The sequence below is a fragment of the Diplotaxodon limnothrissa genome, linkage group LG5 (assembly GCF_057381915.1).
Source record: "Diplotaxodon limnothrissa isolate DT_005_m linkage group LG5, D_limnothrissa_male_GT1.1, whole genome shotgun sequence".
In the NCBI taxonomy this organism is placed as follows: Eukaryota; Metazoa; Chordata; class Actinopteri; order Cichliformes; family Cichlidae; genus Diplotaxodon; species Diplotaxodon limnothrissa.
The window spans coordinates 1,243,012-1,266,566 of NC_140600.1; the positions used below are offsets into that span (position 1 = coordinate 1,243,012).

The 23,555-nt window shown below is 44.4% G+C and overlaps 1 protein-coding gene across 2 annotated transcripts in view; it reads left to right on the forward strand.

The window, feature by feature from the left end:
- The window catches only part of sypl2a (synaptophysin-like 2a), a 42,198-nt gene extending 19,109 nt beyond the window's left edge, over positions 1 to 23,089 (forward strand). Inside the window, exons 4-7 of one of the 2 annotated variants that reach the window (XR_014906190.1) lie at positions 4,420 to 4,618; positions 4,884 to 5,054; positions 18,860 to 21,295; positions 21,406 to 23,089. Coding sequence is in view for 1 of the 2 variants with exons in the window: in XM_085352938.1 (XP_085209064.1) it covers positions 4,420 to 4,618; positions 4,884 to 5,054; positions 18,860 to 18,985 (496 nt within the window). In the remaining variant the exon portion in view is untranslated. Of the gene's footprint in view, positions 1 to 4,419; positions 4,619 to 4,883; positions 5,055 to 18,859 lie in introns of both variants that reach the window. The other variant, XM_085352938.1, reaches the window with a different exon arrangement.
- The last annotated feature ends 466 nt before the right edge of the window (positions 23,090 to 23,555 follow it).

Here is a 23,555-nt window from a genome sequence, read left to right on the forward strand (position 1 = left end):
GCGGAACACGTCTGGCACTGCGGGATTTGATTCCCTGCCGTTGTAGTGTGTTACTGATGGTGACCTTTGTTACTTTGGTCCCAGCTCTCTGCAGGTCATTCACCAGGTCCCCCCGTGTGGTTCTGGGATCTTTGCTCACCGTTCTCATGATCATTTTGACCCCACGGGATGAGATCTTGCGTGGAGCCCCAGATCGAGGGAGATTATCAGTGGTCTTGTATGTCTTCCATTTTCTGATGATTGCTCCCACAGTTGATTTTTTCACACCAAGCTGCTTGCCTATTGTAGATTCACTCTTCCCAGTCTGGTGCAGGTCTACAATACTTTTCCTGGTGTCCTTCGAAAGCTCTTTGGTCTTGGCCATGGCGGAGTTTGGAGTCTGACTGTTTGAGGCTGTGGACAGGTGTCTTTTATACAGATGATGAGTTCAAACAGGTGCCATTCATACAGGTAACGAGTGGGGGACAGAAAAGCTTCTTCCAGAAGACGTTACAGGTCTGTGAGAGCCAGAGATTTTCCTTGTTTGAGGTGACCAAATACTTATTTTCCAGCCTAATTTACGAATAAATTCTTTACAAATCCTACCATGTGAATTCATGGATTTTTTTTTCACATTCTGTCTCTCACAGTTGAAGTGTACCTCTGGTGCAAATTACTGACCTCTGTCATCATTTTAAGTGGGGGAACTTGCACAATCGGTGGCTGACTAAATACTTTTTTGCCCCACTGTACTAGAAAACAGAAACAGAAACGTCTTTCTGAATTGATACACCTTATTTCGCAATTGGATGAGCAACACTCTACAACCCCCTCTCCAGATTTGTATAAACAAAGACTAACGTTACAAACTGAATTTAATTTAATCTCAACCCAGCAGTCAGTCTATGATTCTTAAATCTAGAGGAAGATGGTATGAACACGGAGAAAAAGCATCTAAAATTTTAGCACATCAGCTTCGTAAATCAGAAGCAACTCGTATAATCCCTAAAATTAGGACTAAATCTGGACATGTCACCACTACACCACAAAAAAAAAAATGAGAGTTTCAAAATATTCTATTCCAGTCTCTATGATTCTGAATCTTTAAACACGCCTGGACTGTTTGAGGCTTTTTTTGATGGAATGACAGTTCCGACTTTAACCTCGGCATTCAGAGGCCAATTGGAGGAGCAAATTACAGTGGAAGAAATTAAATTGGCGATTAGCTCAATGCAGAATGGCAAACCCCCGGGTCCGGATGGGTATCCGGTTGAATTTTTCAAGACCTTTAAAGTTTATCACCTTTATTACGAGACATGTTCATTGAGTCATTGGTTTCAAAATGTCTTCCCCTAACGCTTCGACAAGCGACCATCTCACTCCTATTGAAGCCAAATAAGGATCCATTAGAGTGTTCATCATATCGTCCTATATCACTCTTAAATGTAGATTTAAAAATACTGTCAAAAACACTTGCTTTCAGGCTAGAGCAATACCTACCATTGTTAATCTCTCCAGATCAGACAGGTTTCGTGAAGGGTAGGCATGGTTTTTTCAACCTGCGCAGGTTTTTAAACATATTACACACCAAGTCAACTACAACCCCTGAAATTGCCTTATTACTCGATGCTGAGAAGGCATTTGACCGGGTGGAGTGGGATTATCTGTTTTATACTCTACATAAATTTGGATTTGGCCCTAATTTCATTTCATGGATTCAGTTACTTTACTCCTCACCTATGTCACGTGTTAGAACAAATTCGTTATTCTCTTCTTATTTCCCACTTCTCCGTGGTACGAGACAAGGTTGTCCCCTATCCCCTCTTCTTTTTGCATTATCAATTGAACCACTGGCGATTAAACTGCGAGCTGACAGTTGCATTAAGGGCATCTTCAGACGTGACCAGGAGCACAAAATATCCTTATATGCTGACGACCTCCTGCTGTATATGTCAGAGCCTTTATGCTCTCTTCCCCGTGCTCTTGCCATTTTTGAATGTTTTGGTAATATTTCAGGTTACAAGTTGAACCTGCATAAAAGTGAACTTCTCTGTGTCAACTCTATAGCCAGAAAGATTTCATTTTCAGATTTTCAATTTAATGTTAAATCAGGGTATGTGACCTATCTGGGGGTTAAGGTTACCCACTCATACAAAGATCTTTATGAAAGAAACTTTGTCCCGCTGCTTAAAAATACTGAGACGGATCTTCAGAGATGGAACAATTTACCACTGTCATTAATTGGCCGCATCAATTCTATCAAAATGAACATACTACCCAAGTTCCTTTATTTATTTCAATGTATCCCATGCTACTTACCCAATAAGTATTTTATAACACTGAATAAGCATATCTCTGCATTTATTTGGAATGGCAAAAGTCCACGAATTCGTAAAGATTTCATGCAGAGGACTAGGCCAATGGGTGGATTAGCCTTGCCAAACTTTCAGTCTTATTATTGGGCAGCAAATATTCGTAATATGCTGTACTGGATGAGTAATGTTACTACAGAGACTCCAGCTTGGCTCCAAATTGAGTCATCCAATTGTGGCGAAGTTTGCCTATCAGCTTTGTTGAGTTCAGCTCTCCCATTAGAACTATACACCTATAAACGTAACCCTTTGTTGTATGACTCGCTCAGAATCTGGGTGCAATGTAGGAAAAGGTTGGGGTTACACTTAATGTCAATTAAAGCACCTATCTGCTCAAACCATATGTTCCCACCCTCCATGATGGACTCTGCCTTTAAAATATGGGAAAGTAATGGCCTTAGAAATATCAAAGACCTTTTTGTAGATGGGATTTTTGCCTCATTCACGCAGCTCCTGAAGCAGTTTAATGTTCCTCGGCAACATTTTTTCCGCTATTTACAAATTCGTCACTTTGTAAAGAGTCGATTTCCTTCATTTCCAGAACTACCTGAGGAAACTTCTTTGGATAAAATTATTAATATAAACGTTCATAAGAGAGGGGCGATTAAAGAAATCTATGCTATACTATTAGATCTTCAATCTCCTTCTCTCTTCATCCTTAAAGCACAGTGGGAGAAAGACCTTGGGATGACTATAACAGATGAGCTCTGGCAATCTTTTCTCCAGAGGGTACACTCTTCTTCGATATGTGCCAGGCATGGGCTCCTTCAATTCAAGGTCCTACACCGATTACATATCTCCAAGGAAAAGTTAGCCAAGTTCTATCCAGGAGCTGACCCTCTGTGTAACAGATGTAAAGCAGAAACAGGTTCGCTCCTTCATACCTTTTGGACATGCCCCAATCTTCACAACTATTGGGTGTCTATATTTAACACTCTGTCAGAGATGTATAACGTTAAATATGATCCTTCTGCTCTAACGGCTATCTTTGGGGTGATACCTCAAGACATCACTTCGAATTCTATTGCCTTTGCTTCACTTATCGCAAGGCGCCTTATACTTTTAAGATGGAAGCAGGAAGCTCCTCCCACACATGAACAGTGGCTTGCGGAGCTCATGAGGTTTTTACATTTAGAAAAGATGAGATATACATTGGCAGGTTCAACCACCAAATTTCTTAAGGCATGGCAGCCATTCCTGATGTACATGGAAACATTTAAAATGACCACCTTATCATGACCGGATGCCATATCTCTATATCACTATCATAGTTAACTGTACACTGAATGTCCCTTATACATTTTATTTTTCTATTTGTTTGTTGTTTTTTGTTGTTTTGTAGGGGTTTCTTTGGTTTGTTTGTTTGTTTTTTCCTTCTCTATTTCTGTTATCTTTTGGGGTATTGTAAATACTGAACAGCAAACTACTGTATGTTCAATGTTTTGTTGTTAACATGCTGCTGTGACTGAAAATAAAATTTATAAAAAAAAAACTGTCTAAATTCTTCCATCTGTAATAAAATGATCAGCGCTGCTGCTTTACCAGGTGTAACTATGAAGTTTAACATCCATGGAAACAGGATTTATTACATTTAACAGAGTTAGAAGTTAGCAGGAAGTTGGCTCACTAGCTTCCACCTAAACATGCTGCATTCTCTATGCTGTTTAATTATTCATTTCAATAAAGAGCTTTCATTTCTTAGCCTGTTCATCCCAAGCAGACACAGTGGAGGACTATTGGCACAATGTAGCATATCACATCAGGAGAGTTTCCATTTGTTTCCTCATTTAAAAAGAACAAGGGGGCCACACTTACAGATGTTGCACAGATGACAAATTTCTTGTAAGAAAGCTGTCAGTTTCCATACTCCAGTCCCTGTAAACTGTGTAATGGAGTGGAGCTGAAGGCTTACTCGGAGTCTCTTTTGATGAATCCTTTCTTTCCTCTTGCATTCCTTGGATAGAAGAGTAACTCAGGTGAGCAGCTGTGTTCTCTGAAGTCAAATAATAAAACCAGATGTGTTGGGAGCAGCGGGTGAATGTGCCTTCTTTCTCTCTAATTTCCTCAGGTTGGCAATGAAACCGTATTGTCTACCACCATCATGTAACGGCTCGTGCACTGAGACCTATCTGCAGGGCGACTTCTCCTCTTCAGCACAGTTCTTTGTGTGTGTTGGTGTGTTTGCCTTCCTTTATTGCACCGCCACACTCATAGTCTACCTGAGCTACCGGAGCGTCTACCTGCAGACCAGCCGTGGTCCCGTCATAGTGAGTACACGTTTTGTAGAGCAGTGAGCATGTGGGTGCTACAGACGGAAGGTTTACTGCATGGTAACAAGACGACCAGTGTTACTGGCTTCATCTTGGAGTGGGTTTAATGGCTGATGGGTGTAAGCATCGGAGAAAGCTTTGTCCTCCTCTATGCTGCTTTAAGTAAAAATGTTCACATCCTATAATCTGCAAATGTAACTCCACATCAGTGTGTCATTGAAAACTATACATGCATACATTGGTGAGCATTTGTGTTTGATAGGACCTGCTGCTGACCGCTGCCTTTGCCTTCCTCTGGCTCGTGTCCTCCTCGGCCTGGGGCAAAGGCCTGACCGACGTTAAATATGCCACTGACCCCAACCGCCTGGTGCAGTTGTGTACCAGCTGTAAAGCAGGAGAGTTTCCTTCCATGGGCAGGCTCAACGCCTCTGTGGTAAGTGTTGCTTACAAAGGCTTACATCGATGATATCAGTGATAGGGCTACGTTTACGGCAAACATGTAAAAAGCATGTTCTTGTAAGAATATGAAGCAAAAATAAGTCTGTTTTTGTACGTGAGGCTTTGCTCAACTGATGCTGATGTCGAAACATGTGCAACAAGCTGTTTGTTAAATAACTCGTTGCTGGTGCAGTAGGATGCATCGTGTACTGAATAACTGTAAGTCCTGTCCACAGGTCATGAACTCGTTCTCAACAGTCACAAATGTAACTCAACATAGCTCGTATTTTTCTACAAATATGCAGGTGCTTGTTTGTGTTATTGAACACGATGTTAGTTTTAGAAAAAAATGGTACTGAACAAAGACGAGCTTCAGATTGTGACTCTTACAGTACCATAGATCTGTGGAACAACAAACTCTCACAGTTTTTCCGGTTTGAATTTTGTAAGGCGCTCTGAGTAGGAGGCCATTCAGACCTTTAGATGGTTTGTTACAGCCTAGTGGACCAGGTCCAGTCACTGATGCTTCTTATAATTCATGTAACGTTTATACACAGGAAGAATGAACCAACAGAAAACACAATGAAGCAAGAAACTCTGGGTAGGCAGGTGTTACACAAAGATAAGGGAATGAAACCAGACGTGCACGCGGGCTGTGCAAACAGGCCAGGTTAGTTTAGCTGGATGTTCCTAGCAAACTGTTTGGAAAAACCACTCAAAAATGCACATTTATCACATAGGGGAGAGACTTTACCAAAGGTTTCATTGAGTTTTGTCTTCGAGTAATGGAGTCTATGCAGAGCCTTAACCCTCCTGCCATCCTTTAAAAAACTCACACCCATCACCCTAGGGACCATTCTCAGCCACGCCATAAAAAGACCATATATCCATATTTTATTCCACTTTAAATTAGCCAACCTTGTAAAACTACTTCTCCCTGAAATATTCATGTAAAGTTTTAATTATATTTTCGTTGTTTTAACCCTTCAAATCCCAGTGTTATTACATGAGCGCCCTGTGTTATAAGCCCCAAAAACCAAAAAACGAAACTAAATATTTCCACAAAAAACCAGTTGAAGTAATATGTGATTGTCATTATAAGTAGGCCTTTAGATGGACCAAAGATTGGCACCAACATACATTTTGACCTGCCATTATTTTTTTTGCATTTTTTTTGCAATTTAAAAATTAAAACTTCAAGGCCCTGAGTCTTCATTGACATCCAAGAAAAGAAGAAAAAATAAAATCATATGATGATAATTTGGGGTTGAAAAATAGCGTTTATAATGGAAGTCAATGGGCAGAAAATGGTCCCCAGGGTGATGGGTGTGGGGATTTCTGCTGCTCAGCCATTTTAGGCTGATTTAAGGAATTCACACTGGAATATTAACATTGACAGGTAAAAACTATCCTGTGGCAAGTTTGGTTATATTCCACTGAACACAGTGGAAATGGCAGCCATTTAACACATAGCAGTGGCACAAAAAGGTCCCAAGAAGGCAGGAGGGTTAAACTGAATGAGCCCATACCTGGAGAGGCTCAGCACTGGCTCAGGCCCCTGTGGGAGGGGCTGCATTAACCAGCACAGTCTTTGACAAACTGGGAGATCAGATGTTTAGATTTTGGTTGCTTCAAAAAATAGAATAGAAATGGAAACTATGATTTTTAGGTTCAGCGTTAAGATCAGGGATGCACCCCCACATAAAATGTCTAATTCGATGATAACAAAAATGCGTCGGACGACAGCTCAGAGGACCCAGCTTTCTTAGAGTCCCAGGGTGGGGTGCTTGAAGCTGCTCCACCCGGGGACTCTGTCGTCCTACTGGTAGACTTCAACACTCATGTGGGCAACGACAGTTAGACCTTTAGGGTGAGACTGGGAGGAACGGCCAGCCTGACCTGAACCAGGGCGGTGTTCTGTTACTGGACTAGTGTGCAAAGCGCAGTTTGTCCATAACAAACACCATGTTTGACCGTAAGGCGGTCCCTAAGTGCACACGGCTCCAGGACACCCCAGATTTATACGTTCTGGACACTGGAGTGCAGAGAGGGGCTGAGCTGTCAGCTGATGACCAGCTGCTGATGAGTTAGATCAGGTGGTGGGGCAGGACGCCGCACAGAGCCGGCGTATAGTGAGGGTGTGTCTTTGTGTGGGTCAAATGGGTTCGTACTTATTTACGTGCTGTAACTGGTTCACATTGAGTACATTAATTAAAATCAAATTTAGACTGAAATAAAGTCATTTGATTATATTAATATGGCACAATGTTTAGTTAGCTTTGCACAAACACAGCTGGTAGAAATATCCTCAAAATGTAAATAAATGTAGTCCTGGAACTTTTACCATGGCCACAGAGTTCCTGTAGGTGTACTGTGTGGTTGCCCCAGCATCTTTGTACATGCCAAAAGTATTCAACCATCTCTTTCCAGATCATTGGATGAAGATGTTTCACCTTCAACCACGTTGTATTAAAACGTGGCCTGATTCTTGCAGCATGCAGTCTTCAAACAGGTGAAGAGATGGCTCGCTCTCAGGAGTGTATGATACGATGCCACCTGTGCAACAAATCCAGCTGTGAATATTCCCTGCTACCGTCAGCTGTTAGTGGTATTATAATAAAGTGGACGCGATTGGTTCCCAATCAGCTTAGCCACAAAGCGGTAGGTCAGGTAAAATCACAGTGCAGGGTCAGCAGATGCCACCGAGCTTCATGTGGCCTGCAGACTAGCTCGAGATCAGTGTATAGAGAGCTTAATGGAATGGGTTTGGCAGTCATGGCTGAGCAGCTGCACCCTAGTCTTACATAACCAAATGCAATGCAAAGTGTTGGATGCAGTGGTGTAAAGCATGTCACCACCAGACTTTAGAGCAGTGGAGACGTGTTCTCTGGAGCTACAAGTCACATTTGTCCATCCGGCAGTCCAATGGATGAGCCTGGGTTTGGTGGCAAGTGTTTGGTAGACGTGTGAAGAATAATGCTTCAGCATACCCAGACACTTTGGAGAATTCCATGTTCCCAACACTGTGGGAAAACGTTGGGTTATCATCCTGTTCCAACCTGACTGCACACTAGTGCACAAAGCAAGGTGTCTAAAGCTGAGCGAGCTTAATGTGAGAGAGCCTGAAATCAGTGCTGATGACCTTTGGGATGAGTTTGAGCCGACATCACTGTCTGACCTCACAAGTGCACTTCTGGAAGAATTGTCCAAATTTCCCATGAACATGTTGGTAAACCTCGTGCACAGCCTTCCCAGAAGAGCTGCAGATGGTGGGCCGATACCATAGTCAACCTGTGGATTAAAGATGCACATGCATGTGAAAGCAGACAAGCAAATATTCTTGGCAGTTATATCGTAAAGTGTTGGAAGCACCGCTGTCACCAGCTCATTGCACTGACCTCTAGCAGGCCTGTCAAACTTGTACAAAGGTATAACTCCCTATGTCAGTTAGTAATGGCCCGTCAGCATGTGGGAGCCCACTCTAGCCCTGCTGAGAATCCATGCAGGCAGGGGCGGGACTTTGTTTTGATGGGCACACTGTGCAGCCAATCAGCATGTATGTGCATGTAGCACAGAGCCATGGCTCAGTGTCTGAACGTGCTGTTGTATTTCTGAACCACAAACAAGCAGAAACTTTGCACCTTTAGCTGTGTTCATGTGTTCTACAGCTTGTTTACTGATGAAGCCGTCTCTTATTCATACTCCACAAAGTCATGAAACACTGAAACGTTTCCTTTGCACTACAGAAAGGAGCGTTTTGCTTACAGTTTCATCTTCACACTGACAGAAAGTGTGCTGTGTGTGGCCCACCGTGTAAAATGACCTGTTGGGATGTGTTGTGCTTCACACGGACTCTGCCTTCACCAACTAGATGCTCATTGTCAGGGAGATCTGACTGACTGATGCATGTGGATGACAGAAATATAAAGCAGGCTTGTGTTAGAGACACGCAGAGCTGCGATCCTTGTGAAGAAGGCTGCCACCAAAGCTAGCTTTATTCTCAGCATACCTAACGTCGAAAATATTGTCTTTATGTTAGAATTGTACTGATAGCACAGGTCTGCAGCCAAAAACCAAGCTTTTTGACTGGTCTCTCATAGACTTGTACTGAAACCGGGAAAAAATTGCATGTGGTCAGATAGATTAGATTTTTCCTAACAGCCGCCCTCTGCTTTCATTCCTGCTTTGCACACTCTTGGCTCTCTCTCCATGAGCTTCATGAGGTCGTCACCTGAAGTGGTTTCCAACAGTCTGGAAGGAGTTCAGAGATGCTGAGCACCTGTTGGATCCATCTCATCCCAAACCATCTCAGTGGGTGGAGGCCAGGCCTCCATCACTCTCCTTCTTGGTCAAACAGCCCTCACACAGCCTGCATGTGTGTTTGGGGTCATTGTGCTGTCCTGGCATGTGGCTGCAGGATGCTGTGGTAGCCATGCTGGGTCAGTCTGCCTTCAGCTTGGAATAAATCCCCAACAGTGTCCCCAGCAACACCCCCACACCTCACACCTGGTCCTCCATGCTCCACAGTGGGAACCAGGGCTGTGCGATATGACCAAAGTCTCATATCCTGATATCAGACATCCATCATCCGGTAACGATATAAATCACAAACATGTAACATTTTCTGTAAAGTCTGTGAATCTCGGGCAGCTCGACCTGCGTGAAGTGTTTCCAGCTGTGCGTCGTGTAGCTGAGTCGAGTGTTTTAACGATGCATGAAACGACACATGTTTAGACACAAGTTGTAACGGCGCCGTTTTCTTTCAAAGTTTGAGTCTGAGCTTTATTTTTAGCACCTGGCGTCTTTTTTATTTCTCATCCGTAAATAATCTGCATCTTTGACATGATTCAGTTTATTTTGAAAAGTCTCAACAGGATCTTAAACTTTATTCTGAAAGGTTTATGTGGAACATAAACAAGCGGACACGTGATGCTGTTACTGTCGTTGTTGCTAACGACAACGCGTAAAAACAGGCGCTTGTCGTCCGTAGTGTGGTTGTATTAAATCTAAGACAGAGAGACCTTTAATAAAGCCGCTACAGTGACCATCAGAACATGAAAACAGCTGGAAACAGTTTATTTTGCAACAGCACCAAACAAACGATAGCGTAAATGAAACGATGGATGTTTATATCGTTATATCGAACAGCCCTAGTGGGAACCATGCATGTAGAGACCATCGTGCACCTTTTCTGCACAAAGACACGGCGCGTGGAACCAAAGATCTCAGCTGTGGACTCATCAGACCAAAGCACAGATGGTCTAATGTCCACTGCTTGTGTTTCTTGGCCCAAACAAATCTCTGCTCTTTGCTTGTCCTCAGTCGTGGTCTCTCAGCAGCTGTCTGACCGTAAAGGCCTGATTCACAGTCTGCTCTGAACATGCAGAGATGTGTCTGCTGCTGGAGCTCTGTGAGGCATCCATCTGGGCTCTGATCTGAGCTGCTGCTAACTTGGCTGTCCTCAGCAGCAGAGGGACTCTGGGTCTTCCTGTCCTGGGGCGTCCTCGTGTGGGACAGTCTCATCGTGGTGCTTCATGGTTTCTGCGACTGCACTCGGGGACACATTCCAAGTTTTAGCAGTTTTACAGCCTGACTGACCTTCAGTTCTTACAGTAATGCTGCTGTTTCTCTTTACTCAGCTGATTGGTTGTTGCCATAATATGAACTCTAACAGCTGTCAAACAGAGCTGTCAGCTGTGCACCAACCTGACTGCTGCACAACACAACTGATGGTCCCAACTCCATTACGAAGGCAACAAACGAGCCCTGACAGGCTCACCTGTGAGGTGAAACCATGTCAGGTGACGACATCACGAAGCCCACTGAGCAGGCCGAGGGTTTGCAAAAAATAAAGAAAAGGCGTGAGACCATGGAAGCTCTTTCAGAGAGCAGCGAGACGCTAAACTGACACATTTACAACAGAACAGTGGGAAAGTTGTTCTCCAGCTTTGAGCGGTCGATACAAGGCTGACATACTTCAGGGCTTCATCTGTCACTGAACAGTCAACAGCTCCAAGCATCACTGTGTCGAGTAATGAGATCAAAACGTCCAGACAACAACAGCACAAAGGAAGCGCTCACTGGTTTCCTTCTTACACATGTTAATGTAGCTGCACGCAGTATTTGCTTGTTTGCTTTTAAAGAAAGTTGTGTTTACATGACATCAAATATTTTAAGGAAGAAATGTTCTTGAATTGAAAAATAAGTTACAATCCCATGAAAACTAAATCAAATGGAAAGCAGGTGCTACAAGCCGGTCCTCTGCTTCGTGTCAGGCTTTCGCACAGAAAAAGGATTGCCCCCTTCATCCGTCCTTTGTTTGTCACACAGATTTGTTACACAAACATGACGCCGCACATGTAAGAAGCAGTTTCCATTTACTGCACTGAGAAATCAGTGAAGGAGACACAACATGCCGTCAGTGGCGTTCCACAGCCGTGAACTTTGTTAGGTCTTGTGTTTCTGTCAGTGTGTGACCCTCAGACTCGCCTCATCACTGCAGCAGCCAGTCAGTCTTTGTTCTTCAGCAGGCTGCCGGTCAGTTCACCTGCATCCATGTCATGTTGGGGCGACTGTAGCCCCGGATAGAGCGAGTTGTCCTCGGCTCCTCCAGCCTGCGAGCCTAACCTGTTGCTCCGCGATGCTTCCTCGTGGCTGCAGTGTTAATGTGAGAAACATGTGCTGGTGTGAACGGATGAATGGGCGTTCAGCTAGAGTAGAAACGTGCTGCATAACAGATCCTTTAACTTTACGATCGTAGCTCAAGAGTTGGGAGTTCATCATGTAATCAGAAGGTTGCTGGTTCGAGCCCCGGCTCGGACAGTCTCGGTCGTTGTGTCCTTGGGCGAGACGCTTCACCCGTTGCCTACTGGTGGTGGTCAGAGGGCCCGGTGGCGCCAGTGTCCGGCAGCCTCGCCTCTGTCAGTGCACCCCAGGGTGGCTGTGGCTACAATGTAGCTGCCATCACCAGTGTGTGAATGTGTGTGTGAATGGGTGGATGACAGGTTGATTAAAGTGCTTTGGGGTCCTTAGGGACTAGTAAAGTGCTGTACAAATACAGGCCATTTACCATTTACTGTAGATTTTTCTGTTTAAAAAAAGGCAGCTGGTCTTCACGTTGAAGCTTCTGGAACAGACCACCAGCTACAGCCTCTTACGGCACTTCCAGTAAAAGGTGCTGCTGTTTTGGACACTAGAGAAACTCGTGCTGCATCCACTGTGTCAGTGTGTCTGGACACACACTGTGGCTCCACATTAAACACAAGCTGAGCACTACAGAGTCGTGGCCCAAGCCATCCAGGATGTTTTTAAGATGACAGAGTTACTGGATTGATGAGGTTACACAGCTGTTTGTACCCTTGAGTACCTGCTTAAACCTGTGGCAGGAGAAACAGACTGTCCCATGGTGGGATGGTGTTTCAGGCTGATATCCAGACACCTGAATGGATCCCAGTGCTGTGCTGTCTCTGTGTATCCAGCCTTGGAAGAGCCTGAGGCTCAGAGCTCATTCTGTCTGACACCAGGGGTCCTCCAGCTGTTTAAAGAAGACCACAGCATGCTGCTGCTGCTATGTTAATAATGACATCCTCATTGCCCAGTTTACGGCTCAGTGCTCCTTTGAGCTCACCTGAGAGTTCATTAACCTGTCGTGAGGGACTGATGCAGGTTCTCAGGATCTCCAGGGACCTCTGACTTTCTTTCATAGTGACTGAATGAACAGCTGTGCACACGGTCCTCACTACCTCGTTCAGTTTGATATCTACGGTGGCCCCTAGAGACAAAGCATGTACAAACTCCAAAACGCAACGGAAGTGCTCCAGGACGCTAGGGGCAGTGTTGAGCTCGATTTGCAAAATAAACGGCAAGTTGGTTGCAAACACATGGGCTGTGTGGGACGGTCTAGCAACCGTGATACTAACCGCTGGAAACGTGTCATACAACTGTGGTTGACATTAATGAAGGAGAACAGATTTTGTTCATTTGTTTGTTTCTACACGAGCTCTGTGTGATTAGTTATCTGAGGCTGAGACCACAGGACTGTGAAACATGAGTGTTGGGCTTCATTTCTGTGCTGAACACTCATTTAAGATTAGCTGATGTTGTTCATGAGACTAAAGTCATCTCACTGTGGTAATGTAAATATAATATGGACAATATTATAGTTATTAACATTGTTAGCTATTACAGCAGTGAACATGAACTCCGTGTCAAACACTGAGCTTCAGTAAAGATTCAAGTTGCAGTTATTTATATTTCCTGTCACCTTAAATCTTCACTCAAGTATCTGTGACAGTGTGTATACAGATGTGTTATATATAAGAGACAAATATTGTTCTTTTAATATGTTGGTACTAAATTTGGCTCATTGCTTACATATATGTGTAAAAAGCAAATGTAGGAGCTGTGATAACTGTGTCTGATAGAATGAAGAGTAGACTGATATATGAAATATTCCTTTATTGGGTGAGAAAATCAGACCATGTCATAACTGCTGTAAGTCACACAGAATAGATATCAGAGCCTTAAACAGGCTGACGTCTGCTAAATGGGTCAAACTGGGCAGAAAGTCTACAAACACATAACATCCTTATAGAATATGATGTAACACTATAGATCAACTTAGCTCAGAATATATAAAGCATATAAACAGTTACAGCAATATGATGCAACAAACACAGCAGCTACTGATCCAAAATACTCAAAGCTTCATAGAACTGAAACAAACATTTATTTTAGCTCCATTCTGCTGCTGATACAGACTTTAGGTTTCTGAACATTAAACTTGTTGCTGCCTTTCATAGTGTGTAACTTGAAGGCCCTGAGTACTCTGAGTACTTTCTCCCACACTGGAAACACTGGGATGATCACATTATTTGAACATTACCTAATAAGACTGATTCAGCACAGACAGTTATGTTAAACTTTCCTAGCAGTCCTTCACAAACAGGGAACAGTCTGTCTATTCTCTCCATCTGTCAGCTGCTGCTGGCTCTTCCTCCTCCTCTTCCTCACACACTGCTGAGTTTGTCCTGGTGGATCATCAGGGCTGCAAAGCCTCACAGATGATGTGCAGCAGTGGCTCCCTCAGTCTGTCCTCACTCTGGACACTTGCAGTCGTCACACATGGAAATCAAATGTGTGATAAGCTGCAGGATTCAAACACAAGTGTAACTTATAAACACATGTTCATACTTTTATTCCACAATCAGAGAGAAAGAAACAGAGAGAGAGTGCAGGACAGACAGACAGGTGACAGTCTCAGGTGTACACACTGCTACACAACAGCACAGAGAAGCAGGATTTAGTGTTTGTGTTATTACGAGTGTAAACAAGAAGAGTTCCAGATGGTGCAGTGGACACATGTGTGACTGCTGTGATTAAAGCATCTTTCTTTCAGCTTAACGAGTGAACCGTCAGCTCGTTCAAACACACGTTAAAGTGCGTTTGGCTCGACACCACCGAACAGAGGCAGCAATATAACATAGCTCACATTAACAGTGCAGTGGATCCTGCTTGTGCCGTGATGTTCAGGACTGCAAACCGAGCAGCATCACTGACTTTCAGCTTGTTGTGTTTGTGGATATATGACTGACTTTAATTATCCACAAAATCATCAGATTCTCTGTAAGATTAAGGTCGACTATTGAACGGCGTATATTTAAAAGGCTTTAAAACCAAGTTAATGCTGAAAGTACAAACATCACTAATGTCACATAACTTTGCCGACATGTGGCCAACAGCAATGTTTTAATGTTCTTCATTATTAAACATTTGCACATAAATAAGTGACGTCATATTCAGTACTTACTTCTGACAGTTCACTCTTCGGCCGCTCCGCTTCCACTGTTTTTTTTGTGGGTTTTTTTCCCGCAAAATTATCCACACCCACCGCCGCACTATGAAGTCTGGGATACAGTGGGGCAAAAAAGTATTTAGTCAGCCACCGATTGTGCAAGTTCCCCCACTGAAAATGATGACAGAGGTCAGTAATTTGCACCAGAGGTACACTTCAACTGTGAGAGACAGAATGTGAAAAAAAAATCCATGAATCCACATGGTAGGATTTGTAAAGAATTTATTCGTAAATCAGGGTGGAAAATAAGTATTTGGTCACCTCAAACAAGGAAAATCTCTGGCTCTCACAGACCTGTAACGTCTTCTGTAAGAAGCTTTTCTGTCCCCCACTCGTTACCTGTATGAATGGCACCTGTTTGAACTCATCATCTGTATAAAAGACACCTGTCCACAGCCTCAAACAGTCAGACTCCAAACTCCGCCATGGCCAAGACCAAAGAGCTTTCGAAGGACACCAGGAAAAGTATTGTAGACCTGCACCAGACTGGGAAGAGTGAATCTACAATAGGCAAGCAGCTTGGTGTGAAAAAATCAACTGTGGGAGCAATCATCAGAAAATGGAAGACATACAAGACCACTGATAATCTCCCTCGATCTGGGGCTCCACGCAAGATCTCATCCCGTGGGGTCAAAATGATCATGAGAACGGTGAGCAAAGATCCCAGAACCACACGGGGGGACCTGGTGAATGACCTGCAGAGAGCTGGGACCAAAGTAACAAAGGTCACCATCAGTAACACACTACAACGGCAGGGAATCAAATCCCGCAGTGCCAGACGTGTTCCGCTGCTGAAGCCAGTGCATGTCCAGGCCCGTCTGAAGTTTGCCAGAGAGCACATGGATGATACAGCAGAGGATTGGGAGAATGTCATGTGGTCAGATGAAACCAAAGTAGAACTTTTTGGTATAAACTCAACTCGTCGTGTTTGGAGGAAGAAGAATACTGAGTTGCATCCCAAGAACACCATACCTACTGTGAAGCATGGGGGTGGAAACATCATGCTATGGGGCTGTTTTTCTGCCAAGGGGACAGGACGACTGATCCGTGTTAAGGACAGAATGAATGGGGCCATGTATCGTGAGATTTTGAGCCAAAACCTCCTTCCATCAGTGAGAACTTTGAAGATGAAACGAGGCTGGGTCTTCCAACATGATCCAAAACACACCGCCCGGGCAACAAAGGAGTGGCTCCGTAAGAAGCATTTGAAAGTCCTGGAGTGGCCTAGCCAGTCTCCAGACCTCAACCTCATAGAAAATCTGTGGCGGGAGTTGAAAGTCCGTGTTGCTCGGCGACAGCCCCAAAACATCACTGCTCTCGAGAAGATCTGCATGGAGGAATGGGCCAAAATACCAGCTACTGTGTGTGCAAACCTGGTAAAGACCTATAGTAAACGTTTGACCTCTGTTATTGCCAACAAAGGTTATGTTACAAAGTATTGAGTTGTATTTTTGTTATTGACCAAATACTTATTTTCCACCCTGATTTACCAATAAATTCTTTACAAATCCTACCATGTGGATTCATGGATTTTTTTTTCACATTCTGTCTCTCACAGTTGAAATCAAATCAAATCACTTTTATTGTCACATCACATGTGCAGGTACATTGGTACAGCACATGTGAGTGAAATTCTTGTGTGCGAGCTTCACAAGCAACAGAGTTGTGCAAAATACAATAATGTAAACAAGCAAGATACAAGAATGGCTACATCTGAAACTAATAAATATATGTACAATATATAATAGTGTATGCATTTCTGGATGTGTATACTAAATATTTTTCTGTGTGTGTGTGTGTGTGTGTGTGTGTGTGTGTGTGTGTGTGTGTGTGTGTGTGTACACATTTTACAAATTAAATAGAGTAAACAATAAATAAAATATATAAAAATATACAGAGTTGAATATGTGCAAAACAGTGGCATTACTGTACAGTGTGGAGTGCATAATGTTGAAGTTCCAGTAGTGAAGCTGAGGTGTCTATGAAGTGTTCAGCAGTCTGATGGCCTGATGGAAGAAGCTGTCTCTCAGTCTGCTGGTACGGGACCGGATGCTGCAGAACCTCCTTCCTGATGGAAGTAGTCTGAACAGTTTATGGCTGGGGTGACTGGAGTCCTTGATGATCCTCCCCGCTTTCCTCAGGCACCGCTTCCTGTAGATGTCTTGGAGGGAGGGAAGCTCACCTCCAATTATCCGTTCAGAGCACCGCACTACTCGCTGGAGAGCTTTCCTGGAGAGTTGAAGTGTACCTCTGGTGCAAATTACTGACCTCTGTCATCATTTTAAGTGGGGGAACTTGCACAATCGGTGGCTGACTAAATACTTTTTTGCCCCACTGTATGTTGGGCCATGAAGTCTACACCGACCCATCCTTAAAATTCAGGGAAATGAAGGATGCATTTGAGGGCCGCATTTCGAGCAGCCTTTGAATTGGGACACCCTTCGCCATGTTGCTGTGATGTAATCGACCTTAAAATGTGGCCTTTAAGGCTGCAAACCCTGAATTGGGATACAGCCCAAATCCGGTCATTGGTACTTCCTGGCTTGTGTAGTTACTAGGTAACAAAAGCTCAACACTGCCCCTAGCGTCCTGGAGCACTTCCGTTGTGTTTTGGAGTTTGCACGTGTTTTGTCTCTAGGGGCCACCGTACATATCAACTGTAAGAGCTTGTGGAACAGGGAGTGTTCACCAGTTTCCCAGTGAGCCTAAGCAGTAACACACAGGCAGTCCCAGTGGTGTAATCATGTACAGCGAGAGGAATCTGGTCAAACTGGGTCCATGGTTGTTGTTTTTCAAATGAATGCAAAGGTTCATAAGTGGTGTTTGTGGTGCTTCATCGAGCCCTGCAGAAGGTGAGAGCGTGTAAAGGCAGCAACTTGTTTTTACGTGGCCGGTCATATCAACTTTAATATGTTCAACAATTAACAGCAAACGCACAAACTGTGTGAAGTTCACTCAGAGATGGAAAAGCTCAGACAGATGGGACAGAACAGGAAGAAGAGAGGTTGTCTCAGTCCTACACCGGGAAAATCCTCATGTACGTTTGTTTGTTTGTTTGTTTGTTTGTTTGTTTGGCCCCCAGCTGTAAAAGGCTGATGTCATCAGTGGGTGGGAAAGCATGGCAGCTTGTGACTGAACTAACGAAGCGACGTTTGATGCCGAGGTGAATGTGATAGCTGAGAACAGGAACCATGCACCTGCTAAAGGTCACATCTCTATATGGACTTGTTTCTTTCATAGTGGGAAACATCCAGCAGCCTTTCTGTTATTGAAATACTTTGTGGGATATAAAGCTGACCACAGTAACGCTGTGCTGCTATAGTTGGGTTACATAAAGGGTAGCACAGAATATGGAGACATGATGCTCATGATCCAGCTGCATATCAGCTGCTGTGCTGTTAGCTCAGCCAACCAGGAGAACTCCTGAAGCGTGTTTGCATCTTTGTTTGAATGAAGTTGTGTAAGATCAGTAAACCTCAGAGCAGCAGCAGCAGGGTCAGCTGATCACAGCTGTTCAGGTTTAAATGTAAAGTCAGCTTCAGTCTGTTCACTATCAGTAAAACTGAAACCGCTTGTGTTCCCCTGCACCAGTTTACTATATCAATATAAAGGTTCAGCTGGCTTTGCTGATAGAAACGTCTTCAAACAAGCTGCTTTGGACTTTTTCACTTGTAAAGAAGTATTTCATGTGTTATGTTTAAAACCATTTAAGTACAGTTGGACCTCTGCAGCAGAAGTTAACTCCAAACAACGACACGTTCTCTTTAAATATTGTGTGAATGAGTGTGTTGAAGCTGTAGTTACTGAGGCCAGCTCAGTCATCTTTGATTTAAGGTAACAGTTTAGCTCACGGCTCTTTTGAAATGTGGCAGAAATGTTTTTCTGTCTTCTTTTTCTCATGTTTTACATTTTAATGTCATCACTTGTGTTTTCATGTGTTTCTGCAGATTTTTGGCTTTCTGAACCTGATCCTGTGGGCAGGTAACTGCTGGTTCATTTACAAGGAGACTCCGTTCCACAAGGTTCCTGCCCCCCCCACCACCATGCAGGAAGGCGGAGCCCCGGGACCCTAATCATGTAGTTAGGGTTCCCCAGCACAGCCACGCACCCTTAAAGAAAAGCTTGATGTCCCACACTGATGTAGAGAAATCCCCCCAGTGAAACACTGGTCTGTAGCAGCCCCCTCCAGCTTTAGCGTGTCAGGACCCTCAGCTCACATCCACAGGTGGCAGCTCCCAGCAGGGCCCCTCAACATTTGTTCTGGAGATTCAGCACTGCAGCTGCTGTTGCATGCTGCCTGAAACAGTCACACTACAGTCTGCTGTGTTTGTGAAGCCTTGCATCACTGCAGGCTGGTTACACACTGACTCCAGGAGCTTTTCAGGACACTGTGTTTGTCTCATTGCAGTACTATTACACTACACTGTACTTTAAATGTCTCCATGTAACACTAGTAACATTATTTATGTTTGGCTCTGATTTTTCACTGTGCAGCAGCAGTGTAATTACAGCGCACTGATTACTGTTTGTGTTGTTGATGCTGAATTTGTGTTGATGCCAAAGGAGAAAAAGCCGTGACTGAAATATGTTCTGTCTCCTTCATTCGTATCACTGGGGTGAGCTCGTATTAGTGCAACACTGGCACACACATCGAATGAACTGATTTCATTCAAACATCCTCTCAGTGTGGAGAGAGTAAACAGCTAACAGATCCTCTGCTTATTGAAGAGTTTCAGTCAGGTTTCAGAGCTCAGCACAGAAACGGCTTCAGTGAAGGTTACAGACGATCTTCTCTGACAGTGGACTCATCTCTGTGCTTGTCCTGCTCGACCTCAGTGCAGCGTTCCATGCTGTCCACCATAATATCCTATTAGAGCGATTACAGCATGAATTAAGTGCGGCAGTTTCATTTATTCCTGACGATGGGAGTCACACGCTGAGCTGCACTGCTGGGACCAGTTCCTTTCTCCTGTGGCAGCATCAGCTCACTCAGAGACATCCATTCATTCTTCCTCTTCTTCTTCTTATCGGGGTCGTGGAGGGTGGAGCCTCTGAGCTACCACAGGGCGAGAGGCCCATGGACTGATTGCAAATATGATGCAGGGTTAACACACAGAGACAGCCTAACTCCACCTGACTGTGGAGGGAAGGCGGAGTACCTGGTAATAACCCACACAAACACAGTGAGAACATGAAGTCCACACACACTGGTGGGTGGTGGAGTCGAGCTGGAACAGTGCTGAGCGTTCGAAGGCGTAGCGTGCGGTTTCATTCCTGTGCAGATGATATTCAGCTTTATGTATCGGTGAGTCAGGTAGACCTGGATGGACTCTAACTTCAGATCAAACGGAGGTTGTTGGAGAAACATGGTACCTGTCAGATGCTCACTCTGGTCCAATCGAGCTGTCATGTGAAAAGGCTGATTCCTCAGCACAGTCCTGTTTGGCACCATGTGAAGCTTGAAACAAGCTCCTTCATCAGCTCAGAGCTGAACTGGCAGCTTCTCTGTACCGTGTGACAGCATTTCTCCCTCAGCTGCTCTTTGTGTCTGTTTGATCAATAAACATGCTCTCTGCTTCTGGCCATTTGTAAACATAATGAATAAAACCTAGAATAATGAAGCACACACTCTTTTAATAGGTTGGGAGTGTGCCTGTGCTGTGAGGCCCTGCCTCCCTGTGCTTATGTGCAGGTGCATTATAACTCGTGTTATAATGAAACTCCAGGGCTAGAGTTGCTCATGCACTGCTGAAGCAATAACACATTAGTGTATTTGTTTTTGATTTAGGAGCAGGCAGTACATCCTCGCTGCTTCCATGACTCCCAGTATGTCACAGACTGGTTCACCAAAGATCTGACCCATGATTCACTTCCTTAGACCACTGAATCAGGCACAGAAGCAGCGATGCACCAAATGGAGCCGGGACATCACTGATCACGTGCCCTGCTCGTCTGGACAAACCAGGCCTAGGCGCAGTGTGCAACGACCAGCGCTAGCCTGTAACAGTGTGCATATGAAAGCACTGTATAGCACTGCTTTGTTCCATTTTTGCAGTGTGTCTAAGGTTAGAAACATCCTGTCTTTCAAATGATTCTTTCACAAACAAAAAGCTTTTTTGTGGCCTCCAGTTGGCTCAGAGCTCGTAGTGTTTGTCAGCAGGTGGATATAAGCGGAGGTACTTCTGCCTGCTTTGGTTACTCACATTTTAGCACATCTTTGCTCTTCCTCTGGTCTGTGCTTCAGTTCAGGGCTTCCTGGTGCTTCATGATGTCGTCTGTTCGTGTCCACGTTTGTATTTCAGGTGTTGACGCCACCTGTAAGTTCTATTAAAAGATCCTCCAAGCAGCCTGTGCTGCTGCAGAAGCTCCACCCTGCTGTCTCAGTAAGAACAGTAAACATCCCCGTATATTACACATGCATATTACAGTGCTAAGTATGTATGCTGGCACTGAGGTGCCCCTCTTATCAAACTGTACTTTATTTCCTCTGCAGAGGATGTGCAGGTAGCGGTGTCACGATCAGCGTTTGCAGTGCATTCAGTGGAGGAGTGGTGCAGCCATGTCCACGGCAGGCATGATCTCCTGTCTCGTTCAGTGGTGCATCATGGGTAATCTCAGTCCCCCACTGAGCGTGCTCCTGTGACTGGCCAGCACGTCATGGAGTGGGTGAGAGCTGTTGTCCAGCATTGTCTTTATCTTGGACAACATCCGCCTCTCAGACACCACCCTAAGAGAGTCCAGCTCCGTCCCCACTACGTTACTGGTCTTGTGCATCAGTTCATGCACAGCTGTTAACCTGCTGTCCCAGCATGCAACAGCATAGAAGATGGCACTGGCTACAGCAGACTCATAGAAAATCCTATTGTGGGACAGATGTTAAAAAACCTCAGCCGCCTCTGACAGCAGAGTGAGCCGGTGGATGGAGCCGTGTAAGGGTCTCATCAGTGCCACAGTCAGGGCTTCTTACACTGAGGAGGAGGGAGACAACTCAGCGGTGACTAACTGAACGTCAGGACCAGCTTAAATGGCAGACAGCTGATTGTCAGATTGATTCAGGTGTGTCCAGGAGAATCTGAGCTCCCAGGAGGATCCTGTCTCTGTAAAGTAGGTCACCACAGAGACAGGGGAAACAAAGGGCAGGGACAGAAACGGGGGAGATGCACAGGAGGAGTCATACCATTCCCTGAAGACCACTTTGAACTTCCAGTGTAGACCCTAGAAGGTCCAGAATCTTATTACAGTTGTAGTCTGCCGGCTCTGTGTTATTAGCCTCCTGTGAGTGTTGCAGGAGCGCAGCAGAAGCCGTCTGCGCTGCCAGCCGGACCACCTGCAGTACAGATGGACCCGTGCTGCCACTCACACATTCAAGCTCAAGTGTATTTATACAGCACAACAGGCCATGCTGCACAACGTGCTTGTCAATGTAAAAGGCCACTATAATAAAATGCACAACAATGATGCAGTAAAATATAGAACGTCAATAAAAACAACAACTAAGGCTGTTAAAAGCGAAATGTTTGTGTCAACGCGTGCTAAAAGCCAGGCCATAAAAACGCGCCGTTAGTAATGATTTCAAACGTCCGAGTGTTTGTGCAGATCTGATATTAGCAGAGTGTGGGCCTCCCACTCTGTCACCACCATGGTCCCTCCAAGCTGCAAAAATCGAACCTGCAATTAACGTGAATACTTGAACAACTCTGTGCTGCAGTGTGAGTCAGTGACTGGCTGCTCCTGTATGGGATCAGAACCATATACGCAGCCAATCAACGTCGCTGACAGGCTATGACAGCGTCCTCATGCGCCCACACCGGTGTTGTAACGAGCAAAGCGGCTGATGTGGCGTGAAGCCACGTTAATGACAACGTGTACAACCCAGGGGCGATTCTAGGATCAGAGATTTGGGGGTGCTGAGCACCCAGAGAGCTGCCCAGCCAGCCAAGATAAACCCGTCTCTGTCAGTCCCTGCGTCCTTAAATGTTGTCCCGAGTTCCCTCTGACTGTCTCCTCGGTGCATTTAAACCCCTGCTCCTCCCTGTCCTCATCGTCTGCTGTCTTCATCTCCGTCATCAGTCATCATAACTTTACCATCTCTGTGCAAGTCTGCAAATTTCTTTATTAAATCATAAGATTCTTAAATTCATCAAGTCTCTCTGTGCCTGGGTCCGAGTCACAAAACATGACATCACTGTTTTGTACATTTGTGACTTTTTTGAAAAGTCTGTAACAAAACCATCAAATCTGATCAAGGTTATTTAAATGCTGCCAAAGAAGAATGGATTGGAATAAATAAATACATATGCTAACCTTCATTACTGGGAGAATAATGAACGATGCTCACAGTGAGTAAGAAGTAAACTGACTGTATTTTTTGGACAGAGATTCACTTTTAATGTGTGTTTAATATAATACAGACACATAAAAATACACTCCAAAAACAGAATAAATTATTACAAAATATTCATTTAAAAAATGGAGCCAACTCTGCCTGTGGTAGCATGTATGAAAACATCTTTACTGCAGATGCTAATTTTGTGTTGTAAGATTTATGGGTTTCATGCTTTCATGGTGGTGCTTGGGAGAGCTTGACCTTTTCTCAGGTGGTCCACACTGTAAGAAGTGTGAGAAACACTGATAAGTGTCTGT